This window comes from Pongo pygmaeus, chromosome 10 (assembly GCF_028885625.2).
Source record: "Pongo pygmaeus isolate AG05252 chromosome 10, NHGRI_mPonPyg2-v2.0_pri, whole genome shotgun sequence".
Classification (NCBI taxonomy): domain Eukaryota; kingdom Metazoa; phylum Chordata; class Mammalia; order Primates; family Hominidae; genus Pongo; species Pongo pygmaeus.
The window spans coordinates 26,178,530-26,200,772 of NC_072383.2; the positions used below are offsets into that span (position 1 = coordinate 26,178,530).

The following is a 22,243-nucleotide window of genomic DNA, read 5'->3' on the forward strand; positions in this document are numbered from 1 at the left end:
AAAATTTAAGGTAAGTCTTGAATGAAGACAAGTAGAAGTTAGGTACAGGGATTAGTGTGATGGGAGGAAGGGAATTTCACCTCAGCACAGAGGCTTATCATGAACTTTCTCCCTTTAAAGCCAAAATGGGAAATACATTGTTTCATTTCCTGTGAGGAAAGTATTGCGTGTTCAGTACTTATTTATTGAAAATTCAAATAATACAATAGAGTATAGAGAGTAAAAAAATCACTGATAATATACCACCATCCCATCCTTCTCACGTTCTTTCCCCCACCACCAAAAGATAGCCACTCTTTGGTAAAGAGGCCTCTAGATTTTTTCTGTGCATTCAAAAAAACAGAATCATATTGATAATAGAGTTTTAACTTTAAAAAAAATTTAACAATACAGCCTAGGGATCTTTCTATAGAAAAGTATATAAAATCTGTGTCATTTTAAATGATAAAATATCCAAATACCCAAACAAACTACTGTTGTTTGGATATTTTACAATTATTTTAATTTGTGGACTGTTTTTGCTACTATAAAAAAACTTCAATGAACATCTTGGCACAATCATTTTTATTTATTTTGCTCTATTATTTTCTAATAATAAATTACGATAAGTGAAATCACTAATCATAGGCATGTTTACACGGTGCCAAATAAGGACTGTACAGATTTACACTTCATAACAGTATGTGAAGACGCCTGCCTGCTCAATCTGATAGGAAAACAAATGACATTTTTTTTTTCTAATTTGATTACTTATTTGGTTCAGTACATTTTTGTAATTTTGTTGGCTAGTTGTATTTCTTTTCTCGGCTGCCTGCTCATGTCCTTTGCTTAATTTTATATTAAGAAATTGTCTTCTCACTGATGTGTACAAATTCTTTATATTAGGGTATAACCCTTTGTCATGTATGTTGAAATATTTTTCTTAGTCTGTTATTTGCTTTTCAGCTTTGTTTATAATGAGGTTTATGGGGCTACACAAATATTTGAATCCAATCTCTTTTTCATTCATGCTTTTGGTTTTGATGCACTGATAAGTAAGAAAGGTCTTCTTAGTAAAGATAATAAAATAAGTTTCCTATATTCTCTTCAAATACTTTCATTATTTTTATAATTTTTGAATAGTTCAGTTTGTTTTTATATTAAAACTATGTGATTTTTTTTTTTTTTTTTAGTCTTTAGGGTAAAGTGAGAATCAAAATTTATTTTAAATCTTAGTCAACTGCCCCAGCACCAATTATTATTTCAAACTCATCCTGTCCATTCTCGACTTCTAGAGTTTCTTTTATATAGATATTACACTCCTATTTCTATCCATCATCTCTCATTCTTTTCCCCTAACAAATCCCATCAAATTATCTCTGTCTTCCTCTTTTGAGCTGCTGATTGTCTTTACAAATCTAGTGATTTTTGCTCCCTGCAGTCTACTCACACTTATAAAAGGCGGTTTACATTGTTCAGGATCCGTGGCAAGTATAGGCCCATCTGACAAGTAGTTTTGCGTTGGGGGATTCTTCGCTCTAGGCAGTCACCCACCACCCTTCCCCCTTCAGCACAGAAGATGGCTTCCCCCTCCTGCCCTGGCACACCTCACTAATACTATGGGGTTCTTCTGCTTCTGTGGAAATCATGCATACTTCAGCATTATTCATATTAGCGTTTTCAGAATGCTGTGGGGTTTTCAGCAGAAGGATAGAGCACAGATACATAAGCATAAGCATCTACACATGTGTCTGTTGGGTGGTGGTGAGATATGTTCCTGGAAATGAGGGTGCTGAGTCAATGTTACTCTCACTTTCTAGGCAATCACCTGTCCCTTTCTAAATCCCATGGATATAAATCCTCCAGCCAGGTTCCTGTATCTACCATTCACACAATTCTTACCATTCACAGACTTTGGACAAGTTTTCATTGCCTTTTATAAAGTAAAATTATTTCTGCCATATCACTAATTGCCTGCTGATCTTTATTTGAGGTTTCTTGGACTATGTATTTGTTTTGTTTTTATTTTTATTTTTAAGACAGGGTCCCGCTCTCTTGCCTAGGCTTGAGTGCAGTGGCATGACCACTGCTCACTGCAGCCTCGACCTCCTGGGCTCAGGCAATCCTCTCACCTCAGGGTTCCTAGTAACTTGAACTATAGGCACGTGCCACCACATCCAGCTACTTTTTTTGATTTTTAGTACAGACGAGGTCTTGCTATGTTGCTCAGGCTGGTCTTGAACTTCTGAGCCCAAAGGATCTTCTTGTTTAGGCCTTGAGCCACTGCACCCAGCCTAGACTATGTATTTGAACATAGCCTCAAATTTGATAAAATGTGCATCTTACCATTCATTACATTCATTATAATGGTTTTCCTTGGCGTACTTTTTTTTTTTTTTTTTTTTTTTTGAGACAGAGTCTCACTCTGTCGCCCAGGCTAGAGTGCAGTGGCGCAATCTCGGCTCGTTGCAACCTCTGCCTCCCAGGTTCAAGCGATTCTCGTGCCTCAGCCTCCCGAGCAGTTGGGATTACAGGCACATGCCACCATGCCCAGCTAATTTTTGTATTTTTAATACAGACAGGGTTTCACCATGTTGGCCAGGCTGATCTCAAACTCCTGACCTCAGGTGACCCTCCTGCCTCAGCCTCCCAAAGTGCTGGGATTACAGGCATGAGCCACTGCACCCAGCCTCTTTGGTGTACTTTGTGGCACTTTCAACATCATCGTTTGCATATCTTTATTCATCATTATAACCTAAAATGATTCAATGTAACATTAAATAATAACAAAAACTGGATGTAGTTAAACTCATTGGTAAGGGCCATTCAAACTAAGAAAAGCTTAGCTCGGTACTTTCAGGCCCACTAGCTGTCTACAGTAATTGATGACAAATATTGAGAAGAAGATATAAATTTACTATTCAGTCAGTATTGTAGTGGATTCATATGCTTATATATATAATATAAAAGTATTGCCAGACTTGCAGGAAAAATGGCAGATACGAGGCAGGACTAACTTGAAGCTCCCACTTGGACAGACAGAACAGTGTATGGAGACTCACATCATGAACTTTTGCTCCAAGAACTACTGCAGGAACACACCAGGAAAACTGAAATAATTCACAGACTCTGAAAGAAGCACTTGCCACTGCAAACTCCATGAGACAGCCAAAATACTGTGAGTGTCCAAAGTGTGAGGGGGGATAATCCGCCTCCAAACACATCCTCACTGGGGAACCTGAAAATCCAGATCATGGGAGAAGGATTTAACCTTACCTAGAACTGAAATGGATTTAGAAAGCCGAATGAAATATAAAAGTAGAAGAAGCAGTGGGAAGAGCCCTGTAGGCGCTCCTGGTCTACAGGGAAGCCATTTCTGACTTTATCTCACCGGGGTCCTTGGGGAGAGCTGCCAGTGGAACTGGGGAAGGACCACAGGGAGAAGGAAAATTCCAGCTGAACTCTGCAATAATTTCCACCAAGCACAAATTTTCCTGGGCAGGATCTGGGAGCAGGGGATGGGGCAGTGGGAAATGGGAAGTACAGACACAAGCACAGAAGACACAGAGCGCAGCAGGGAAGGCAGGGCAGCAAAAGCCCTGTTTGCCTTCTTAGCAGGGAGGCTGGTAGCCTGGGGCAAGATCTCAGCCCTACTCATTGGTTGCCTGGATATAAACTCAGCGCTGTTGGTGGTGCATGGTGGGAGTGAGACTGGCCTTGATGGATGTGTAGGAGCTGGGTGATGCCCATCACTGCTGACTTTCCCCCACCTCTCTGGCGGCCTGTGTGACACAGCAGAGGCAGCCATAATCCCCCTGGGAGCATAATTCCACTGGCCTGAGAAGCATACCCCCATTCCCCATAGCAGCCACAGCAACCCCTGCCCAAGCAGAGTCAGAGCCCAGACATGCCTATACCTGCCTCCACCTGACCGTCTTTCTTTACCTACCCTGATAGCCAAAGGCAAAAGACATAATCTCTTGGGAGCTCTATGGCCCCATCCATCACCTGAGAAACCTGAATACTTATCCAGGTTACCTTAGGGCAAGCTTGTATCCTCCCACACTACCGCAGCTGATGCCCTCTTGAAAGCGCCACCTCCTGGCTGGAGGCCAACGAACAGCCAGCATTTGAGAAAACCAGTGCCCTAAACAAAACTACAACCAAGAACCCTCACAGAGTCCACTTCATTCCCCTGCTACTAGAGCAGGTTCTGGTATCCACAGTTGAGAGCCCTGAAGATGAATCACATCACAGGACTCTTTGCAGACACTCCGCAGTACCAACCTGGAGCGCAGTAACTCCACTGGGTGGCTAGACCCAGAAAAGTAATAATAATAACTGCAGTCTGGCTCTCAGGAAGCCTCATCTGTAGAGGAAGGGGGAGAGCACATCAAGGGATCACCCCGTGGGACAAACGAATCTGAAAAGCAGCCCTTGAGCCCCAGATCTTTCCTCTCATATAGTCTACCCAAATGAGTAGGAACCAGAAAAACAATTCTGGTAATGTGAAAAGGCAAGGTTCTTTAACCCCCCAAAAGATCCCTCTAGCTCACCAGCAGTAGATCCAAACCAAGAAAAAATCTCTGAATTGCCACAAAAAGAATTCAGAAGGCCGATTATTAGGCTACTCAAGGAGTCATCAGAGAAAGGTGAAAACCAACTTAAAGAAATTGTAAAAATGATACAGGCGATGGATAAAAAAATCTCCAGAGAAATAGACAGCATAAAAAAAAAAACAATCACAACTTCTGGAAAAGAAAGACACACTTAGAGAAATGCAAAATACACTGGAAAGTTTTCAACAATGGAACTAAACAAATAGAAGAAAGAACTTCAAAGCTTGAAGACAAGGCTTTTGAATTAACCCAATCCAACAAAGACAAAGAAAAAAGAATTTTAAAAAATGAACAAAGCCTCCAAGAAGTCTGGATTATGTAAACAACCAAATCAAAGAATAACTGGTGTTCCCAAGGAAGAAGAGAAATCTAAAAGCTCAGAAAATATATTTGAAAGAATAATCAAGGAAAACTTCCCTGGTTTTTGCCAGAAATCTAGATATCCAAATACAAGAAGCTCAAATAATGCCTGGGAAATTTATCATAAAAAGATAATCACCTAGGCACACAGTCATCAGGTTATCTAAAGTCAAGACAAAGGAAAAAGTCTTAAGAAATGTGAGGCGAAAGTACCAGGTAACATATAAAGGAAAATCTATCAGATTAAAAGCGGATTTCTCAGCAGAAACCCTACATGCTAGAAGGGATTGGGGTCCTATCTTTAGCCTCTTTAAACAAAATAATTATCAGCCAAGAATTTTTATCAAGCAAAACTAAGCTTCATAAATGAAGGAAAGATAAAGTCTTTTTCAGACAAACAAATGCTAAGAGAATTTACCACTACCAAGTCAGCACTACAAGAATTGCTGAAAGGAGTTATAAATCTTGAAACAAAACCTCAAAATATACCAAAATAGAACCTCCTTAAAGCATAAATCTCACAGGGCCTATAAAACAATAACACAACGTAAAAACAAAAAAAACAAACAAAAAAATAATATATTTAGGCAATAACTAGCACAATGAATAGAATAGTACCTCACATCTCAATACTAACATTGGATGTAAATGACCTAAATGCTCCACTTAAAAGATACAGAACCACAGAATGGATAAGAATTCACCAACCAAGAACCTCTTGTCTCCAAGAGACTCACCTAACACATAAAGAGTCACATAAACTTAAAGTAAAGAGGTGGAAAAAGATATTCCATGCAAATGGACACCAAAAGCAAGCAGGAGTAGCTATTCTTATATCAGATAAAACAGACTATAAACAACAGTAGTTTAAAAAGACAAAGAGGGACACTACATAATGATAAAAGGTCTAGTCCAACAGGAAAATATTACAGTCCTAAATATATATGCACCTAACACTGGAGTTCCCAAATTTATAAAACAATTACTACTAGACCTAAGAAATGAGACAGATGGCAACACAATAATAGTGAGGGACTTCAATACTCCACTGACAGCACTGGACAGGTCATCAAGACAGAAAATGGAAAAAAAAAACCAATTAAACTATACCCTAGAACAAATGGACTTAACAGATATTTACACAACACTCTACTCAACCACTGCAGAATATACATTCTATTATTCATCAGCTCAAGGAACATTATCCAAGATATACCATATGAGAGGCCACAAAACAAGTCTCAATAAATATAAGAAAATCGGGCCAGGCACAATGGCTCACACCTGTAATCCCAGCAGTTTTGGAGGCCAAGATGGGTGGATCACCTTAGATCAGGAGTTGGAGACCAGCCGGGCCAAATGGTGAAACTCTGTCTCTACTAAAAATACAAAAAATAGCTGGGCATGGTGGCATTTGCCCGTAATCCCAGCTACCCAGGAGGCTGAAGCAGGAGAATCACTGGAACCCACGAGGCAGAGGCTGCAGTGAGCCGAGATCACACCACTGCACTGCAGCCCGGCAACAGAGTAAGACTCGGTCTCAAATAAATAAATAAATTTAAGAAAATCAAAATTATATTCACTATTCTCTCAGATGACAGGGAATAAAATTGGAAATCAACTTCAAAAGGAACCATCAAAACCAGGCAAATACATGAAAATTAAATAATCTGCTCCTAAACAATCATTGGGTCAACAATAAAATCAAGATGGAAATTTAAAAATGCTTTGAACTGAACAATAATAGTGACAAAACCTATCAAAACCTCTGGGATACAGCAAAAGTGATGCTAAGAGGAAAATTCATGGTATTAAATACCTAAATCAAAAACTCTGAAAGAGCACAAATAGATAATCTGAAGACACACCTCAAGGAACTAGAGAAAAAAGAACCAAACCCAAACCAAGCAGAAGAAAAGAAATAGCTAAGATCAGAGCAGAACTAAATGAAATTGAAACAAAAAAAATACAAAAGATAAATGAAATAAAAATCTGGTTTTTTGAAAAGATAAACAAAACTCACAGACCATTAGCGAGATTAACCAAGAAAAGAAGAGAGAAGATTCAAATAAACTCAATTAGAAACAAAATGAGAGATACTACAACTGATAGCACAGAAATACAAAGATCATTCAAGGCTACTATGAACACCTTTATGCACACAAACCAGAAAACTTAAAGGAGATGAATAGATTCCTGGAAATATACAACTCTCCCAGATTAAAACAGAAATAAACAGAAGCTCTGAACAGATCAATGGCAAGCAGCAAGACTGAAATGGTAATTTAAAAAAATTGCCAATAAAAAAAAAGTCCAGAACCAGATGGATTCACAGCTGAATTCTATCAGGCATTCAAAGAAAAATTGGTACCAATCCTACTGACACTATTCCAAAAGTTAGAGAAAGAGGGAATCCTTCCTAAATCATTCCATGGAGCCAGTATCACCCTAATACCAAAACCAGGAAAGGGTATAAAAAGAAAGGAAACTACAGACCAATACCCCTGATGAACATAGATGCAAAAATCCTCAACAAAATATTAGCTAACTGAATCCAACAGCATATCAAAAAGATAATTCATGTAGCCATAAAAAAGGATGAGTTCATATCCTTTGCAGGGACATGGATGAAGCTGGAAACCATCATTCTCAGCAAACTAACACAAGAACAGAAAACCAAACACTGCATCTTCTCACTCATAAGTGGGAGTTGAACGATGAGAACGCATGGACACAGGGAGGGAAACATCACACACTGGGGCCTGTCGGGGGATGGGGGGATAGGGGAAGGACAGCATTAGGAGAAATACCTAATGTAGATGACAGGTTGATGGGTGCAGCAAACCACCATGGCACATGTATACCTATGTAACAAACCTGCACGTTCTGCACATGTATCCCAGAACTTAAAGTATATAATAATAAATAAATTTTTTAAAAAAGATAATTCACCATGATCAAGTGGGTTTCATACCATGGATGCAGGAACGGTTTAACATGTGGAAGTCAATAAATGTGATATACCACATAGAATTAAAAACAAAGCATCTGACAAAATCCAGCATCTCTTCATGATTACAACTCTCAGCAAAATCAGCATAGAAGGGAAATGCCTTAAGCTAATAAAAGCCATCTATGACAAACCCACAGCCAACATTATACTGAATAGGGAAACACTGAAAGCATTACCCTGAGAACTGGAACAAGACAAGGATGCCCACTTTCACCACTTCTATTCAACATAGTACTGGAAGTCCTGGCCAGAGCAATCAGACAAGATTAAAAAACGAAGGGCATCCAAATCAGTAAAGAGGAATTCAAACTCTCATTGTTTGCTGATGATATGACTGTACACCTAGAAAACCCTAAAGACTCATCCTAAAGGCTCCTAGATATGATAAATGAATTGAGTAAAGTTTCAGCATACAAAATCATGTACACAAATCAGTAGCACTGCTATACACCAACAGTGACCAAGCTGAGAGTCATATCAAGAACTCAGCCCCTTTTACAGTAGTTGCAAAAATAAATAAATAAATAAAATACTTAGGAATATACCTAACCAAGGAGCTGAAAGACCTCTACAAGGAAAACTACAAAACACTACTGAAAGAAATCACGGATCTCACAAACAAATGGAAATACATCCCATGCTCATGGATGGGTAGAATCATATTGTGAAAATGACCATACTGCTAAAAGCAATCCACAAATTCAATGCAATTCCCATCAAAATACCATCATCATTCTTCACTGAACTAGAAAAAAAATCCTAAAATTCATATGAAACCAAAAAAGAGCCCACATAGCCAAACCAAGACTAAGCAAAAAGAACAAATCTGGAGGTATTGCATTACCTGACTTCAAACTATACTATTAAGCTATAGTCACCAAAACAGCATGGAACTGATATAAAAACAGGCATATAGACCAATGGAACAGAATAGAGAACCTGGAAATAAAGGCAAATACTTACAGTCAACTGATCTTTGACAAAGCAAACAAAAACATAAAGTGGGGGAAAGGATACCCGATTCAACAAACGGTGCTGGAATAATGGGCAAGCCATGTATAGAAGGATGAAACTGAATCCTCACCTCTCACCTTATATAAAAATCAACTCAAAATGAATCAAAGACTTAAATCTAAGACCTGAAACCACAAAAATTATAGAAAATAACATTGGAACAACCCTTCTAGACATTGGCTTAGGCAAAGACTTCATGAAAAAGAGCCCAAAAGCAAATGCAAAAACAACAATGATAAATAGATGATACCTAAACTAAAAAGTTTCTGCATAGCAAAAGAAATAATCAGCAGAGTGAACAGACAACCCACAGAGTGGGAGAAAATCTTCACAAACTATGCATCTAACAAAGATTATTAGATGCAGAATATCCACAATCTATAAGGAACTCAAACAAATCAGCAAGAAAATAATAATCTCATCAAAAAGTGAGCTAAGGACCTGAACAGACAATTCTCAAAAGAAGATATACAAATCACCAAGAAACATAAGAAAAAATGCTCAACATTACTAATTATTAAGGAAATCCAAATCAAAACCACAATGTGATACTACCTCACTCCTGCAAAAATGGCCATAATTGGCACAGTGCGATGGCTCATGCCTGTTATCGCAGCACTTTGGGAGGCCAAGGCAGGTGGACCATGAGGTCAGGAGATCGAGACCATCCTGGCTAACATGGTGAAACCCTGTATCTACTAAAAATACAAAAAATTAGCCAGGTGTGGTGGTACGTGCCTGTAATCCCAGCTACTCAGGAGTTTGAGGCAAGAGAATTGCTTGAACCTGGGAGGCGGAGGTTGCAGTGAGCTGAGATCATGCCACTGCTCTCCAGCCTGAGTGGCAGAGTGAGACTGTCTCAAAAAAAGAAAAAAAAATGCCATAATTTAAAAATAAAAAAAAAATAGATGTTTGAGTGGATGTGGTGAAAGGAGAACACTTTTACACTGATGGTGGGAATATAAACTAATACATTCCTGAAAAAACTAAAAGTAGACCTACCATTTGATCCAGCAATCCCAGTACTGGGTATCTGCCCAGAGGAAAATAAGTCATATGAAAAGGACACTTGCACATGCATGTTTATAGCAGGACAATTTGCAACTGCAAAAACATGGAACCAGCCCAAATGCCCAGCAATCAACAAGTGGATAAAGAAAATGAGGTATATGTGTACCATGGAATACCACTAAGCCATAAAAAAGAACGAAATAATGGCATTTGCAGCAACCTGGATGGAACTGGAGACCATTATTGTAAGTGAAGTAACCCAGGAATAGAAAACCAAACATCACATGTTCTCACTTATAAGTGGGAGCTAAGCTATGAGGATGCAAATGCATAAGAATGATACAATGGACTTTGGGGACTCAAGGGAAGGGTGGGAGGGGGATGAGGGATAAAAGACTACACAATGGGTACAGTGTCCACTGCTCAGGTAATGGGTGCATCAAAATCTTAGAAATCACCACTAAAGAACTTATCCATGTAACCAAACGCCACCTGTTCCCCAAAAACCTTTTGACATAAAAAAAAACAAATAAAACTACTGCCAAAATTAACAGAACTATAATGAATTATTACTATATGAAGCCACTCTTAGATGCATAAGAACAAACTGCTTTAGCCATGTAAATGCAAGTAATAGTTCAAATTATATGGTTTCAAATTATTATTTCACAATTTTAAAATCAGTAATGTGAAATTCTTATGTAAAATACTTTTAGGTTGTTTTCAGGAATTTAAAATCACAAATCCTCCCTAATTTTAAGTTAATGGGGTTTAATTTTGTATTTTACTCTATATTGAAACAATGTTAAGTCCAAGACCTATTTACCCATTCTTTGTTTCCCCCTTGGAAATGAGTTTGTCATATCTAATCACATCTTATTAGCTAAAGTAAGTCACATGGTCATGCCTAGCTTCAACGTGGGAAGGAGTATAATCCTTCCATATTCCAGGAAAGGGAAGAGAACCGCAAATACTATTGTCTCTAGTAAAGCTTCTAAACTACCTGAGAGTTCAAATGAAATTTTTATTTTAAAAACTATCTTATTGCCCCCAAAAATTTAAACAAAAACGACAAATTTTTAAAGAGGAACAAATCACTCGTTTCCCACCTCTCTAAAATATCAGCTATGCACAGATTTCTGGGTTCTCATTTCCTTATGCCTTTAAAATTTTCACGTGCTTGTCATTAGTCTAAATACAATTTTTTTACACTTAGCATTATGTCATATCCATTTTTCTACATTGCTACAGAGTCTTCACAATTTTTTTTTTGAGATGAAGTCTCACTCTGTCACCCAGGCTGGAGTGCAATGGCACGATCTCGGCTCACTGCAACCTCTGCCTCCCGGGTTGAAGCAATTATCTTGTCTCAGCCTCCCAAGTAGCTGGGATTACAGGTATACACCACCACACCCGGCTAATTTTCTGTATTTTTAGTACAGACAGGGTTTCACCATGTTGGCCAGGCTGGTCTCGAACTCCTGACCTCAAAGTGCTGGGATTAGAGGCATGAGCCACAATGCCCGGCCTATAATTTTTGATACCGGTGTAATATTTTAAATTGAATCCTTAATAAATCACGTGTTCTTAGAGTATCTAATAATTCCCATTCTGATTTTTAATTTGTATGCAATCTAATCCTTAATCCTTTCCTGTGTTTGAAGAAAATAAATCAATAAACCAATACATTTCATGTCTCAAGCACTTGTCAGAAAACTTGAGATTTTTTGGTCCCTCATAACATGCAAATAGGCTATTAAACAAAGAATCTGCTTAGCTCTGAGAAAGTATTACTAAATTCTTGAGACATTTTTTTCTAACATAAATAAGTAGCTTGACAATCTTGCCAACAGAAAAAAGAGAAGCAGCTAACTAAAGGAATATGATTATTAAATTGGTCAAAAGCTATATCTAAAGATGTCAAATTTTCAGAGAAGAGGGTAATATTTTAAGAAAATTAATTTTTACTTTGTAAAATTATTTCTTACAGAACCAAAAACTGAGGAAGTAACAGGGTAATATAAGATTATTTACTGCAAGTTTCCATTTAATGGCAAGTTCCCTTGAATTTGAAATATATAATAAATATACAAAAATAAAATGGCATCAAAGCTGCCCAGTTGTGTACCTAATATAAAAATAAGCAATTCCTGTGCTGAACTCTAGGATGTTGAAGCCAGTGGCTCAACTATTAACTGACTATTAATGGAAGGCAAGAAAAAGATACACATTAAAAATTGAGGCACTGGCAAGAAAGTGGCTCCCAGACAATTTCTAGTTGTTTAGGAAAAATCTTGAGAATACTTTAAGGGAATCTAATAACACATGTTGCATGAATAAAAAAATGTGTATATTTAAATGTGTCCTACCATTTTCACTTCAATATCACCTTGCTCCTCCTCAACTTTTATTTCTTCCTCCTGAATTAAGTGAGACCCTCTTTCTTGTTGTTTGGACTCTTCTTCGACCTCTTTGCTGATTGCTTTTTCTACATTCTTAACATCATCTTTGACAAGCTCAGTTACTGCAGAAGTGTGTTCTTTTGACGGTGTTGAAACAGGGTGCAGGGCAGAAACATGATCATAGTGGGTATGCAGGAGTCGTACAGCAATGTCACTTGTTGCTAATATCCTTGGAATCTCAAATCCAATTTGTGTTTCAGAGAATCTAACACTTCTGTGCCTGTTAATAATTACAACAAAAAAGATGAGACCCTAGGAAACTCTAGATCTGTGTCAAACTTACACCTAAGCAGTATTTCTCTTCACTTTAATTTTGCTCCAATTTTGAGTCTGATCATATGTGCTTTCTTTGCAGCATTTGGACCCAGTTGCTGATGCTATCCTTCTCAAAACAGTTTATTGGGATCCACAACCCCACAGTCTTCTCCATCTCTGGAAGTTCCTTCTGTCTCCTCTATATGGCCTTCTTCCCAACCATCCCTTCAATGTTGATATTACTCAGTGCTCCATCCTAAGCCCTCTTTCTCCTCTCCCTCAACACATACTCTCTGGATATTGCTACTTCTGTGGCCTCAATTACTATCTATACTATCAGAGGTTTGTAATATGAGCTTTATTTTTCCTAGGGTTGGGTAGGAGTATGACACATCTCTGAATGGACTTTAAGAGGTTCAAAAATGCCCTTCCACAAGTGCAAGCATCTGTAATTACTTGACATTCGGAAGAATCTATGACTCCCGTAGAGTGAAGAACCATTGGCCTATATGTTGATGACTCCTCAAAATATACTACACCTCAGATTTTTCTCAATGCCTTCAGCCAGTTGCACTTTGGTATCTTATAAGTACTTCAAACTCAGCCAGTTCAGCACCGAATTCATCATCCTTACAACCCCCACCCCAATCATCATCAAAGTGAAACTTGTTCTGCCTGCACTATTCCTTATCTCGTAAAAGACACCACCTAATTCTCTTCTTAAACCTGGGTAGTGAGTACAGAGTTATTCATTTTATTTTTATTCTTTTAAAACTATACAGAGTTATTTCCTTAACTTTTCTGTACTTGACATATTTTACAATGAGAAAGGTTACTATATTGTCTCTGATTACATGTAAACCAAAAAGCTAGTTTTTTTGTTTTTCATAGCAAATGGAAGGAACTCAGGAAATATTTTGTTCTTCCCTTTTACTAAATATCAAAAATAAAGTCCAATTTTTTTTAAATGTCACATGGCTAGTCTTTTCAGAGGTAGGACCAGAACCTAGGCCTCCTAATTTTTATTCTGGTAATTTTTCTCTAAAACTCACTGCTATACTAATGCAAGTAACTTAAAATGTTTAAAGATCAAGCAGCAACCAAGCGATCATGAATTTGCCATCATCACTGTGATTCCTCAGAAAGATGTCTCTTTGTTGAAAACTATTGGGGAAATAGCACTTAAATGTCCAAGAAATACACATATGAAAACCTATTATTTTTTGCCGGGCGCAGTGGCTCACGCCTGTAATCCCAGCACTTTGGGAGGCCGAGATGCGTGGATCACCTGAGGTCGGGAGTTTGAGACCAGCCTAACATGGAGAAACCACGTCTCTACTAAAAATACAAAATTAGCCAGGTGTGGTGGCGCATGCCTGTAATCCCAGCTACTCAGGAGGCTGAGGCAGGAGAATCACTTGAACACAGGAGGCAGAGGTTGCAGTGAGCCAAGATTGCCAACACTCCAGCCTGGCAACAAGAGCCAAACTCTGTCTCAACAAAAAAAGAAAAGAAAACCTATTATTTTTAACAGTTCACAAAGATACATTTAAAAAAAAATCCAGATTGCCATATAGAAAGTACCTATTAGCCAGGCGCAGTGGCTCACGCCTGTAATCCCAGCACTTTCGAAGGCTGAGGCAGGCTGATCACTTGAGGCCAGGAGTTTCAGACCAACCTGACCAACATGGTGAAACCCCATCTCTACTAAAAATACAAAAAAAATTAGCCAGGTGTGGTGGCGCGCACCTGTAATCCCAGCTACTCAGGAGGCTGAGGCACAAAGAATCGCTTGAACCTAGGAGGCAAAGGCTGTAGTGAGCCGAGATCACACCACTGCACTCCAGCCTGGACGACAGAGCAAGACTGTGTCTCAAAAAAAAAAAAAGAAAAAGAAAGTACCTACCACTTCTACTTTTTTGGAGGGCAGAGGAGTTAAACAGGTAAAGAGAAGAGGAAGACCTGGTATTTAATGAGTGTATATTTGTAATAAATACTATGCTATAACTATGCTCTAACACATGCACTAATGTTTAATCTTCAATCCAATCCTATTAAGTAACACAATCATCATTTTACTGATGATATACTGAAGCTCAACAAAGTAACTTGTGTAAGAAAATGGCGGGTTTCTGATTCAACCCTTAGTGGGCTAACTTCCTGAAATGGGCTTTTCCAAACACACCATGCTGCTATGCAATAGGCATCTGTCTGGCAATCATGATGTGGCTCAATGTTTTTCTTTCCACCTACAGGGAAAGTATTACCCACAAGGGTACCTTGGATTCTTCTTGAGGTTTGCCCACACATACAGAGTAACATTTTCATCTTTAATGACTTTTTCCATATTTCCACTGTCCAGATCTGCCAAAGTACTAGCTTGCTGTAAGAGAAAATGAAAACATTATAAAGGGCCACAGGCCTCATAAATTATACAACTTAGATAACTTACTTTATCACTTATGTGTTGGATTCCCTTTATTAATCACCTAAGAGAGTAACCTGGGTAAAAATAAGGTTCGATCAACATGACAAAGAATTGTTTAAAAAAATTCTCTAAAGAATGCAAACGGGAATAGGAACAGCTCTGGTCTACAGCTCCCAGCATGAGCGATGCAGAAGACGGGTGATTTCTGCATTTCCAACTGAGGTACCGCGTTCATCTCACTGGGGAGTGCCAGACAGTAGGTGCAGGACAGTGGGTGCAGCGCACCGTGCACGAGCCGAAGCAGGGCGAGGCATCGCCTCACCCAGGAAGTGCAAGGGGTCAGGAAATTCCCTTTCCTAGTCAAAGAAAGCGGTGACAGACAGCACCTGGAAAATTGGGTCACTCCCACCCTAATACTGCGCTTTTCCAATGGGCTTAAAAAAACGGCACACCAGGAGATTATATCCTGCACCTTGCTTGGAGGGTCCTATGCCCACGGAGACTCGCTCATTGCTAGCACAGCAGCCCGAGATCAAACTGCAAGGCGGCAGCGAGGCTGGGGGAGGGGTGCCCGCCATTGCCGAGTTAGTTGTTTGATTAGGTAAACAAAGCGGCCGGGAAGCTCGAACTGGGTGGAGCCCACCACAGCTCAAGGAGGCCTGCCTGCCTCTGTAGGCTCCACCTCTGGGGGCAGGGCACAGACAAACAAAAAGACAGCAGTAATTTCTGCAGACTTAAATGTCCCTCTCTGACAGCTTTGAAGAGAGTAGTGGTTCTCCCAGCACGCAGCTTGAGATCTGAGAACGGGCAGACTGCCTCCTGAAGTGGGTCCCTGACCCCTGAGTAGCCTAACTAGGAGGTACCCCCCAGTAGGGGCAGACTGACACCTCACACGGCCAGGTACTCCTCTGAGACAAAACTTCCAGAGGAACGATCAGGCAGCAGCATTTGTGGTTCACCAATATCCACTGTTCTGCAGCCACCACTGCTGATACCCAGGCAAACAGGGTCTGGAGTGGACCTCTAGCAAACTCCATCAGACCTGCAGCTGAGGGTCCTGTCTGTTAGAAGGAAAACTAACAAACAGAAAGGACATCCATACCAAAAACCCATTTGTACGTCACCATCATCAAAGACCAAAGGTAGATAAAACCACAAAGATGGGAAAAAAACAGAGCAGAAAAACTGGAAACTCTAAAAATCAGAGCGCCTCTCCTCCTCCAAAGGAACACAGCTCCTCACCAGCAATGGAACAAAGCTGGATGGAGAATGATTTTGACAAGTTGAGAGAAGAAGGCTTCAGATGATCAAACTACTCCAAGCTAAAGGAGGAAATTCGAACCAATGGGAAAGAAGTTAAAAGCTTTGAAAAAAAATTAGACGAATGGATAACTAGAATAACCAATGCAGAGAAGTCCTTAAAGGACCTGATGGAGCTGAAAACCACAGCATGAGAACTACGTGACGAATGCACAAGCCTCAGTAGCCGATGCAATCAATTGGAAGAAAGGGTATCAGTCATGGAAGACGAAATGAATGAAATGAAGTGAGAAGAGAAGTTTAGAGAAAAAAGAATAAAAAGAAACGAACAAAGCCTCCAAGAAATATGGGACTATGTGAAAAGACCAAATCTACATCTGATTGGTGTACCTGAAAGTGACAGGGAGAATGGAACCAAGTTGGAAAACACTCTGCAGGATATTATCCAGGAGAACTTCCCCAATCTAGCAAGGCAGGCCAACATTCAAATTCAGGAAATACAGAGAACGCCACAAACATACTCCTCGAGGAGAGCAACTCCAAGACACATAATTGTGAGATTCACCAAAGTTGAAATGAAGGAAAAAATGTTAAAGGCAGCCAGAGAGAAAGGTCGGGTTACCCACAAAGGGAAGTGCATCAGACTAACAGCTGATCTCTCGGCAGAAACACTGCAAGCCAGAAGAGAGTGGGGACCAATATTCAACATTCTTAAAGAAAAGAATTTTCAACCCAGAATCTCATATCCAGCCAAACTAAGCTTCCTTCATAAGTGAAGGAGAAATAAAATACTTTACAGACAAGTAAATGCTGAGAGATTTTGTCACCACCAGGCCTGCCCTAAAAGAGCTCCTGAAGGAAGCACTAAACATGGAAAGGAACAACCAGTACCAGCCACTGCAAAAACATGCCAAATTGTAAAGATCATCAAAGCTAGGAAGAAATTGCATCAACTAACGAGCAAAATAACCAGCTAACATCGTAATGATAGGATCAAATTCTATCAAATTATTACGTTATTATGTTATTCTATCAAATAACAATATTAACCGTAAATGTAAATGGGCTAAATGCTCCAATTAAAAGACACAGACTGGCAAATTGGATAAAGAGTCAAGACCCATCAGTGTGCTGTATTCAGGAAACCCATCTCACATGCAGAGACACACACAGGCTCAAAATAAAGGGATGGAGGAAGATCTACCAAGCAAATGGAAAACAAAAAAAGGCAGGGGTTGCAATCCTAGTCTCTGATAAAACAGACTTTAAACCAACAAAGATCAAAAGAGACAAAGAAGGCCATTACATAATGGTAAAGGGATCAATTCAACAAGAAGAGCTAACTATCCTAAATATATATGCACCCAATACAGGAGCACCCAGATTCATAAAGCAAGTCCTGAGTGACCTACAAAGAGACTTAGACTCCCACACAATAATAATGGGAGACTTTAACACCCCACTGTCAACATTAGACAGATCAACGAGACAGAAAGTTAACAAGGATACCCAGGAATTGAACTCAGCTCTGCACCAAGCGGACTTAATAGACATCTACAGAACTCTCCAACCCAAATCAACAGAATATACATTCTTTTCAGCACCACACCACACCTACTCCAAAATTGACCACATAGTTGGAAGTAAAGCACTCCTCAGCAAAAGTAAAAGAACAGAAATTATGACAAACTGTCTCTCAGACAGCAGTGCAATCAAACTAGAACTCAGGATTAAGAAACTCACTCAAAACTGCTCAACTACATGGAAAATGAACAACCTGCTCCTGAATGACTACTGGGTAAATAATGAAATGAAGGCAGAAATAAAGATGTTCTTTGAAACCAACGAGAACAAAGACACAACATACCAGAATCTCTGGGACACATTCAAAGCAGTGTGTAGAGGGAAATTTATAGCACTAAATGCCCACAAGAGAAAGCAAGAAAGATCTAAAATTGACACCCTAACATCACAATTAAAAGAACTAGAAAAGCAAGAGCTAACACATTCAAAAGCTAGCAGAAGGCAAGAAATAACTAAGATCAGAGCAGAACTGAAGGAAATAGAGACACAAAAAATCCTTCAAAAACTTAATGAATCCAGGAGCTCTGGTTTTTTAAAAAGATCAACAAAATTGATAGATCGCTAGCAAGACTAATAAAGAGGAAAAGAGAGAAGAACCAAATAGATGCAATAAAAAATGATAAAGGGGATATCACCACCGATCCCACAGAAATACAAACTACCATCAGAGAATAACTATAAACACCTCTACGCAAATAAACTAGAAAATCTAGAAGAAATGGATAAATTCCTCGACACATACATCCTCCCAAGACTAAACCAGGAAGCAGTTGAATCTCTGAATAGACCAATAACAGGCTCTGAAATTGAGGCAATAATCAATAGCTTACCAACCAAAAAAAGTCCAGGACCAGACGGATTCACAGCCAAATTCTAACAGAGGTACAAAGAGGAGCTGGTACCATTCCTTCTGAAACTATTCCAATCAATAGAAAAAGAGGGAATCCTCCCTAACTCATTTTATGAGGCCAGCATCATCCTGATACCAAAGCCAGGCAGAGACACAACCAAAAAAGAGAATTTTAGACCAATATCCTTGATGAACATCGATGCAAAAATCTTCAATAAAATACTGGCAAACCGAATCCAGCAGCACATCAAAAAGCTTATCCACCATGATCAAGTGGGCTTCATCCCTGGGATGCAAGGCTGGTTCAACATATGCAAATCAATAAATATAATCCAGCATATAAAGAGAACCAAAGACAAAAACTGCATGATTATCTCAATAGATGCAGAAAAGGCCTTTGACAAAATTCAGCAACACTTCATGCTAAAAACTCTCCATAAATTAGGTGTTGATGGGACGTATCTCAAAATAATAAGAGCTATCTATGACAAACCCACAGCCAATATCATACTGAATGGGCAAAAACTGGAAGCATTCCCTTTGAAAACGGGCACAAGACAGGGATACCCTCTCTCACCACTCCTATTCAACATAGTGTTGGAAGTTCTGGCCAGGGCAATCAGGCAGGAGAAGGAAATAAACGGTATTCAGTTAGGAAAAGAGGAAGTCAAATTGTCCCTGTTTGCAGATGACATGATTGTGTATCTAGAAAACCCTGTCTCAGCCCAAAATCTCCTTAAGCTGATAAGCAACTTCAGCAAAGTCTCAGGATACAAAATCAATGTACAAAAATCACAAGCATTCTTATACACCAATAACAGACAAACAGAGAGCCAAATCATGAGTGAACTCCCATTTACAATTGCTTCAAAGAGAAAAAAATACCTAGGAATCCAACTTACAAGGGATGTGAAGGACCTCTTCAAGGAGAACTACAAACCACTGCTCAATGAAATAAAAGAGGATACAAACAAATGGAAGAACATTCCATGCTCATGGGTAGGAAGAATCAATATCGTGAAAATGGCCATATTGCCCAAGGTAATTTACAGATTCAATGCCATCCCCGTCAAGCTACCAATGACTTTCTTGACAGAATTGGAAAAAACTACTTTAAAGTTCATATGGAACCAAAAAGAGCCCGCATCACCAAGTCAATCCTAAGCCAAAAGAACAAAGCTGGAGGCATCACGCTACCTGACTTCAAACTATATTACAAGGCTACAGTAACCAAAACAGCATGGTACTGGTACCAAAACAGAGATATAGACCAATGGAACAGAACAGAGCCCTCAGAAATAATGTCACATATCTACAATTATCTGATCTTTGACAAACCTGAGAAAAACAAGCAATGGGGAAAGGATTCCCTATTTAATAAATGGTGCTGGGAAAACTGGCTAGCCATATGTAGAAAGCTGAAACTGGATCCCTTCCTTACACCTTATACAAAAATTAATTCAAGATGGATTAAAGACTTACATGTTAGACCTAAAACCATAAAAACCCTAGAAGAAAACCTAGGCAATACCATTCAGGACACAGGCATGGGCAAGGACTCCATGTCTAAAACACCAAAAGCAATGGCAACAAAAGCCAAAATTGACAAATGGGATCTAATTCAACTAAAGAGCTTCTGCACAGCAAAAGAAACTACCATCAGAGTGAACAGGCAACCTACAGAATGGGAGAAAATTTTTGCAACCTACTCATCTGACAAAGAGCTAATATCCAGAATCTACAATGAACTCAAACAAATTTACAATAAAAAAACAAACAACCCCATCAAAAAGTGGGTGAAGGATATGAACAGACACTTCTCAAAAGAAGACATTTATGCAGCCAAAAAACACATGAAAAAATGTTCATCATCACTGGCCATCAGAGAAATGCAAATCAAAACTACAATAAGATACCATCTCACAGCAGTCAGAATGGCGATTAATAAAAAGTCAGGAAACAACAGGTGCTGGAGAGGATGTGGAGAAATAGGAACACTTTTACACTGTTGGTGGGACTGTAAACTAGTTCAACCATTGTGGAAGTCAGTGTGGCGATTCCTCAGGGATCTAGAACTAGAAATACCATTTGACCCAGCCTTCCCATTACTGGGTATATACCCAAAGGATTATAAATCATGCTGCTATAAAGACACATGCACACGTATGTTTATAGCGGCAATATTCACAATAGCAAAGACTTGGAACCAACCTAAATGTCCAACAACGATAGACTGGATTAAGAAAATGTGGCACATATACACCATGGAATACTATGCAGCCATAAAAAATGATTTCATATCCTTTGTAGGGACATGGATGAAACTGGAAACCATCATTCTCAGCAAACTATCGCAAGGACAAAAAATCAAACACCGCATGTTCTCACTCATAGGTGGGAATTGAACAATGAGAACACATGGACACAGGAAGGGGAACATCACACACTGGGAAATGTTGTGGGGTGGGGGGAGGGGGGAGGGATAGCATTAGGAGATATACCTAATGCTAAATGATGAGTTAATGGGTGCAGCACACCAATATGGCACACATATACATATGTAACAAACCTGCACGTTGTGCACATGTACCCAAAAACTTAAAGTATAATAATAAAAAAAAAAAAGAATGCAAACATATTTACTTACTTAAATATGCATCTCCTTTTTCCATTCATTTTCTCCTAAGGTGTCTAAGAATTAAAGTTGCTCTTAGGTTGGGTGAGGTGGCTCATACCTGTAATCTGAACACTTTGGTAGGCCAAGTCGTAAGGATCATTTGAGCCCAGCAGTTCAAGAAAAGCCTGGGCAACATAATAAGACCCTCCATCTCTACAAAAAATTAGCTGGGTGTGGTGGTGTGCACCTGTAGTCCCAGCTACTTGGTTGCTGGGAGGATCCTAGGTGGAAGGATTGCTTGAGTCTGGGAGGTTAAGGCTGCAGTAAGCCATGATTGCACCATGCACTCTAGCCTGGGTGACAGAGCGACACTGGGTCTCAGAAAAGCGAAAAATAAAGTTGCTTCTACATTTCTGGGTAGCACCTGTGGATTACTATGTTACCTTTCTCAGTCATAACATCAGAATCATGACTTTTCATTTTAACTATACACATGCTGCTTTATCTGTATCTTATTATAATGTAGACTACTCTACTGCAAAAGTTAACGTATCTCCAAACACATCAAGTTTAGAAAGCAAAATATCTAGCTTATAAAATCCAGATAAGTCATGTTTTCACTAGTCTAATACTTAATATCCAATATTAACCATAAAATTCAAGTATGTTCTTAAGAATTTTAAAATAAAAACTAACACAGTTTGATGCCTATTGCTCAAGAAATCAGCTGTCATAAAGTGTTTGAATAAGTCAATATGTGGTTGCTAGAATGTAAGAACTTTAAAATGTTG

General features: G+C 39.1%; 1 protein-coding gene across 11 annotated transcripts in view; it reads right to left on the reverse strand.

Annotated features, from left to right (window-relative positions):
• DNAI7 (dynein axonemal intermediate chain 7) overlaps positions 1–22,243 on the reverse strand; it is a 94,067-nt gene that overhangs the window by 23,112 nt on the left and 48,712 nt on the right. For all 11 annotated transcript variants that reach the window (XM_054443136.2, XM_054443138.2, XM_054443140.2 and 8 more), the window contains 2 exons: positions 14,993–15,096; positions 12,366–12,678 (listed from right to left, as the gene is read on the reverse strand). In XM_054443136.2, coding sequence (XP_054299111.1) covers positions 12,366–12,678; positions 14,993–15,096 — 417 coding nt within the window. The remainder of the gene's footprint in view (positions 1–12,365; positions 12,679–14,992; positions 15,097–22,243) is intronic.